The 7,500-nt window shown below is 49.9% G+C and overlaps 2 protein-coding genes across 2 annotated transcripts in view; one reads left to right on the top strand and one right to left on the bottom strand.

The window, feature by feature from the left end:
• The window catches only part of COX10 (cytochrome c oxidase assembly factor heme A:farnesyltransferase COX10), a 15,350-nt gene extending 11,391 nt beyond the window's left edge, over positions 1-3,959 (bottom strand). The window contains exon 1 of the mRNA XM_078623659.1: positions 3,624-3,959. The gene's annotated coding sequence lies outside the window, so the exon portion shown is untranslated. The remainder of the gene's footprint in view (positions 1-3,623) is intronic.
• Positions 3,960-4,227: 268 nt separating this feature from the next.
• LOC144740963 (ribonuclease P protein subunit p21-like) overlaps positions 4,228-7,500 on the top strand; it is an 11,842-nt gene continuing 8,569 nt past the window's right edge. Inside the window, exons 1-2 of the mRNA XM_078623658.1 lie at positions 4,228-4,579; positions 7,259-7,443. Of these exons, the coding sequence (XP_078479784.1) occupies positions 7,378-7,443 (66 nt within the window). The 5' untranslated portion in view covers positions 4,228-4,579; positions 7,259-7,377. The remainder of the gene's footprint in view (positions 4,580-7,258; positions 7,444-7,500) is intronic.

The raw sequence follows: 7,500 nt of genomic DNA, 5'->3' as shown, positions 1-7,500 counted from the left end.
CGACTGACTGAGATGGGCGGTAGATGCACCACTAGCTGTACCCCTACTGTGCCAGGCTAGGTGCAGGAGGAGGTCACGGGACAGACCCAACAGGTGCCATGGGTTGATTGACTGAGATGACCGGTAGATGAACCACCAGCTGTACCTCCGACTGTGCCAGGCTAGGTGCAGGAGGAGGTCACGGGATAGACCCAGCAGGTGCCATGGGGGTTTACTGACTGAGAAGACCGGTAGATGCACCACCAGCTTTACCCCCTACTGTGCCAGGCTAGGTGCAGGAGGAGGTCACGAGACAGACCCTGCAGGTGCCATGGGTCGGCTGAGATGACCGGTAGATGCACCATCAGCTGTACCCCCTACTGTACCAGGCTAGGTGCAGGAGGAGGTCAAGGGACAGACCCAGCAGGTGCCATGGAATTCATTGACTGAGATGACCGGTAGATGCACCACCAGCTGTACCCCCTACTGTGCCAGGCTAGGTGCAGGAGGTCACGGGACAGACCCAGCAGGTGCCATGGGTCGACTGACTGAGATGAGCGGTAGATGCACCACTAGCTGTACCCCTACTGTGCCAGGCTAGGTGCAGGAGGAGGTCACGGGACAGACCCAACAGGTGCCATGGGTTGATTGACTGAGATGACCGGTAGATGCACCACCAGCTGTACCCCCTGCTGTACCAGGCTAGGTGCAGGAGGAGGTCACGGGACAGACCCTGCAGGTGCCATGGGTCGGCTGAGATGACCGGTAGATGCACCACCAGCTGTACCCCCTACTGTGCCAGGCTAGGTGCAGGAGGAGGTCACGGGACAGACCCAGCAGGTGCCACGGGTTGGCTGATTGAGATGACTGGGAGATGCACCACCAGCTGTACCCCCTACTGTGCCAGGCTAGGTGCAGGAGGTCGCGGGACAGACCCAACAGGTGCCATGGGGTTGATTGACTGAGATGACCGGTAGATGAACCACCAGCTGTACCCCCTACTGTGCCAGGCTAGGTGCAGGAGGTCACGGGACAGACCCAGCAGGTGCCATGGGTCGGCTGAGATGACCGGTAGATGCACCACCAGCTGTACCCCCTACTGTGCCAGGCTAGGTGCAGGAGGTCACGGGACAGACCCAGCAGGTGCCATGGGTCGGCTGACTGAGATGACCGGTAGATGCACCACCAGCTGTACCTCCGACTGTACCAGGCTAGGTGCAGGAGGTCACGGGACAGACCCAGCAGGTGCCATGGGGTTGACTGACTGAGATGACCGGTAGATGCACCACCAGCTGTACCCCCTACTGTACCAGGCTAGGTGCAGGAGGAGGTCACGGGACAGACCCAACAGGTGCCATGGGTTGATTGACTGAGATGACCGGTAGATGAACCACCAGCTGTACCTCCGACTGTGCCAGGCTAGGTGCAGGAGGAGGTCACGGGACAGACCCAACAGGTGCCATGGGTTGGCTGACTGAGATGACCGGTAGATGCACCACCAGCTGTACCCCCTACTGTGCCAGGCTAGGTGCAGGAGGAGGTCACGGGACAGACCCAGCAGGTGCCATGGGTCGGCTGACTGAGATGATTGGCCGATGCACGACCTGTGCCCCTCGCTACTGTGCCAACTTGCTGCGTTTTATCCGCCCGGCGCTGCGCTCGTTGTTGTGAGCGTCGCTCCTCTTTGCGCTCCGTTGTTGCTGGAGGGCGACTGCCTCCAAACTTCCCGGTAGCAGCGTGCTTCACAGAGCTTCCCTCCCACAGCACACAGCACAGCAGACAGCACACAGCACAGCACACAGCACAGCACACAGCACAGCACACAGCACAGCACACAGCACAGCAGACAGCACAGCACACAGCACAGCACACAGCACAGCACACAGCACAGCACAGCACAGCCAAAAACCACGCGTGTCCTACAGCGTCAAGGTTACCCCGGTCACCGCACTCATTCACTCCTCCACACACACTCACACACCTCCACACACCCTCCTCCTCCACACACACACACACTCACACACCTACACACACCCTCCTCCTCCACACACACACGCTTCACACACACACCTCCACACACACACTCCTCCACACACACACACACTCACACACCTCCACACACCCTCCTCCTCCACACACACACGCTTCACACACACACCTCCACACACACACTCCTCCACACACACACACACTCACACACCTCCACACACCCTCCTCCTCCACACACACACGCTTCACACACACACCTCCACACACACACCTCCACACACACACACCTCCACACACACACCTCCACACACACACTCCTACACACACACACACACTCACACACCTCCACACACCCTCCTCCTCCACACACACACGCTTCACACACACACCTCCACACACACACCTCCACACACACACACCTCCACACACACACCTCCACACACACACTCCTACACACACACTCCTCCATACATAGACATCTCCACACACACACACCTCCACACACACACACTCCTCCATACATAGACACCTCCACACACACACAACACCTCCACACACACACACCTCCACACACACTCCTCCATACATAGACACCTCCACACACACACAACACCTCCACACACACACACTCCTCCATACATAGACACCTCCACACACACACACCTCCACACACACACACCTCCACACACACAAACTCCTCCACACACACACCTCCACACACACACCTCCACACACACACACTACTCCACACACACACACCTCCACACACACACACCTCCACACACACACACACCTCCACACACACACCTCCACACACACACCTCCACACACACACACTACTCCACACATACACACCTCCACACACACACACACGCTCGACACACATTCCTCCACACACACACACACACACTCCACACACACACACACTCCACACACACACACTCCACACACACACACTCCACACACACACTCACCTCCACACACACTCCTCCACACACACACACTCCACACACACACACTCCACACACACACACACACAACTCCACACACGCCACACACACACCACACACACACCCCCACACACACACTCCACACACACCTCCACACACACCTCCTCCACACTCACACACCTCCACACACACACTCGTCCACAAACACTCACACTCCTCTACACACACACACTCACCTCCACACACACACACTCCTCCACACTCACACAACCTCCACACACACCACACACACTCACACACCCCCACACACACACCCCCACACACACACCACACACACCTCCACACACACTCACACACTCCACACACACACTCACCTCCACACACACACACTCCTCCACACTCACACAACCTCCACACACACCACACACACTCACACACCCCCACACACACACCCCCACACACACACCACACACACCTCCACACACACTCACCTCCATACATACACACACCTCCACACACACACACCTCCACACACACACACCTCCACACACACACACACCACACACACCTCCACACACACTCACACACCCCCACACACACCCCCACACACACACCACACACACCTCCACACACACACACACACACCCACATACACACCCACATACACACACACACCTCCACACACACACTCACACACACACTCACCAGTGACGAGCCGGCACCACATCGCGAACGGCGAACAGGTCGCAAGAGAAGCGCGATGTTTGGAGAGATTCTCTGGGTGGGTGGTGGTGGTTGTGGTGGGTAGTGGTGGTGGATGGTGGTGGTTGTGGGTGGGTAGTGGTGGTGGTGGGTAGTGGTAGTGGTTGTGGGTGGGTAGTGGTGGTGGTTGTGGTGGGTAGTGGTGGGTAGTGGGTGGGTAGTGGTAGTGGTGGGTAGTGGTTGTGGGTGGGTAGTGGTGATGGTTGTGGGTGGGTAGTGGTGGTGGTTGTGGGTGGGTAGTGGTGGTGGTGGTTGTGGGTGGTGCAGTCGTGACCTCCCTCTGCCTCCTCCTCCTCCTCCTCCCTCCACCCCACAATCCTCGACTCAGACGGCCGCCGTCATTTGCACAAAGACGGCGGCAACGGTCGCAGTCGTTCCGGGCAACTGGCGGGCAACTTGCACGCAACTTGCACGCAACTTGGACGCAACTTGGACGCAATTCGCACGCAACCTTCGTAACCTCCAAGGCGCCCCCGCCAACGTGACGCCGACTCACGTGGCGGAAGATGCGGTCACTTCCGGGTGTGCACCGACTTCCGGGTAGGGATCACTTCCGGGTCAGGGATCACTTCCGGGTTGTCGGTGTGGGAGTCGATTTTTTTTTGGCGCGAATTCTTGGCTCTGTCGGTAAAGTCTCGCGTAGGTAGAAAATAAATAATAAAATACTATTACAAATTGATTTTAAATAATAAAAGCAACAATAAAAACACCCACGACGTTTCGATCGCAACACGAGAGCGGTTTTGTCGTGCTATAAACACGTGGAGAGAGACGGAGCGTTTTGGTTTCAACAGAAATAATTAAACGAATGGTAATCTTTGGATTGTTTTACACTGGAGGAGGAAACCTATGAGCTGTAAAGCTCTTTTATTTATACACAGACGTCCGGCCGCAAGCGGGTAAGAGCGTTAACACAAAACAACACAAAGACACGATATGAGTGAAAAGTAGAATTAAGATAAACACTAAGAATCGTTCTTGATTTAAAGCTTTCGTGACTGCAGGGATTCATCTTCTTGGTTATTTCGGTAAAGTCACGTAGAAGGGAAATAAAAAAGTAATAATGAAACGTAAAAAAATAAAGCAATTTAATTTTTTAATAAAATAAAAAAATTGTAACGTGATTTAATTTAGTTCTTTTCATTTATAATTTTTGTTATTCTTTTTACCTACGTGACTTTACCGAAAAAAAAACTAAGTATAAATCCTTGCAGTCACGAAAGCTTCAAATCTACGATCGGAGTGCACAGTTGGGATTAAAGTTCAACAAATCACCATCCAAAACACGTGCAAGCACCACCACTAAACCATCCCCATCTCGACGAGACAAGGCAGTTCTTGTTGCCTTGTTATTTAGCTGCCAGTGCTATTGAGTGGCCTAAAATAAATTGTTTCGCTTCGGATGATCGCTTCAAAGTATGACCTGTGTTTTGATTTAGTGTGCTGATCTTAAAGGTGCATTGAAAAATTACAATACTCCGATTGATGCTCATGCTGTTGTGGAGTGACTCATGTAGCCAGCTATGGCTGCAGAATTTTGGTGGTACATGTTGTTTATGCCGTTTATTGTGAAAATTCCGTCACAGTTCCTATGATCACTGTTTCATTGGTTTCATGGCTTTATTTTGGTGATTTCGAAAAGTTTACTGGTTTGGCCGTGTTTGTGTTGTTGTAGTGCAGAGTTAGACTGATGGCCTTAATGTAAGTTGTCTTGTGGTTGTTGTTGTTTGTTTGACTTGCATCCCACTGGGATTTTTGCACACAGCGTTGGTGTACACGGTGTTTTTTTCTGCAATATTTTGCTGTCTTTTCTTGGATTTTCTGTTTGCACTCAGTCACATAGTCACTTTAAGATGTTTTCTTGATCATGTTTTTGTTTTTTTGTTTGTTGCGGTTGCACCCGATTCAAGAGCCGAATGGCTCACAGGGCTATACCTAATACATGAACTTGAACTAGCAATTGTTGTGTTGTTGTTGTTGTACAGAAAGTGGCGTCTTGAAGCTCACTGCTGCTGCTATTGTTGTTGTTGATGGTCAGCGAATCAGTGCTGGACTAAGCAAGCGCGGGGCCTGTAGCATTTGATGTTATAAAGGGGCCCTGAATAAATAAATAAAACACGTTAATATTAAAACACGAATGTTTGACTTGCATAGTGAAGTAATTGTATTTTTTCATTTGCTGCAAAGGCAGATAATACGACAAATCGTTAACCTTAAACACCCCGGTCGTTCGTAAAAGTTGAAGGGCGTTATAGTACTATAGTGATAGAGCAAGTGCAGAGTCACCGAACCGGAGTTGATAGCTTGGAAGCATTTAGCGCGGGGCCCTTGAAAGTGCGGGGCCCGTAGCTACTACACATGTAGCTACTACTACACTACTACTACACACGTGTGTAGTAGTAGCTACATGTGTAGTAGCTACTACTACACGTGTGTAGTAGTAGCTACTACACATGTAGCTACTATTACACACGTGTAGTAGCTACTACACATGTAGCTACTACTACACACGTAGTAGTAGCTACTACACATGTAGCTACTACTTATGTAGTGTTTTAAGTAGTAGCTACTACATATGTAGCTACTACTACACACGTGTGTAGTAGTAGCTACATGTGTAGTAGCTACTACTACACGTGTGTAGTAGTAGCTACTACACATGTAGCTACTACTACACACGTATAGTAGCTACTACTTCGACTGCAACACAAGCAATCATCATCAGGTGTGAAATCCACAATTTTTCTTACTGTGGATTTCACACCTGATGACGATTGCTTGTGTTGCAGTCGAAACGTCGTGAGAATTTTTATTGTTTAATATTGTTATTATTTTATTATTTCCCTTCTACGTGACTTTACCGAAAGAACCAATAATATGAATCCCTGCAGTCACGAAAGCTTCAAATCAAAATTCGAGGTAACAGCGATCTTCTGGATTCCCAATGTTTGGGTCTGGGATGAGGAGGTGTTTATTGCACAGGTCAACACACTTTTTCTGGCATAAGGTATTCCAACGGTTTTTAAGGTAATTTTGGGGGTGCCGATTCCAAATCTGGCATCAGTTTTTGTCTATCAAATATTGCATTTTCAATAAGAACTGCAGAAGAAAAATATTAAATAAATGTGGATATCTACATAAAATGATATTATAAAGACACTGTCCTAAAAATACAGCAACCATATTTTAACACTAAAGCAGTCACTGACTCGCAACAACTTGCAATCATAAGTGACAGAGTTAATTTCGGGTAAAATCAATGAAAATTGGGTATGCCGATAGCATAAAAATGAGATGTGATGGAGCAAATCTGAGATCAGATTTGGAATCGGCACCCTGAAATTAGTCTAGAACAGCTGCAAAAGTCCAGGCCAGAAAAAAATGTTTGTTTTTTGTTGACCAGTGTTATCAGAGCACGTGTCCTGTTACATTGACAGAAAGGCACGTAGGTAGAAATAAAATACAATATTTAATCAGGTGAGACAACCAGCTGAAAAAGTCCAGGCCAGAATTTTTTGTTTGTTTTGTTGACCAGTGTTGTTCGTCCGTGTTGTTTTTTTTCCTACTCTGGTTTGCAGCAGCAGCAGTAGCAGCGATCTTTGTGGATCTGGGTGGTGGTGAGATTCTCTGCCGGTGGGTGACAACAGCAGATGCTGGTGGTGGTGGTGGTGGAAATTTATTGAACTTAAAAGCGAGAATGTCAAAAAAGCAACCGCAGACAAGGGACAAGGAGTCGTTTCAGAGGATGAATTACCTTTACCAGGTGAGCGGAGATCATTTCACACGCATCCTCTCAGCTTTTTTCGGTAAAGTCACCATG

This window comes from Lampetra planeri, unplaced genomic scaffold, assembly GCF_965212315.1.
Source record: "Lampetra planeri unplaced genomic scaffold, kcLamPlan1.2.h2 scaffold_365, whole genome shotgun sequence".
In the NCBI taxonomy this organism is placed as follows: domain Eukaryota; kingdom Metazoa; phylum Chordata; class Hyperoartia; order Petromyzontiformes; family Petromyzontidae; genus Lampetra; species Lampetra planeri.
The sequence above is the reverse complement of the archived record's forward strand: the minus strand, read 5'-3'. Positions and strand labels throughout refer to the sequence as shown.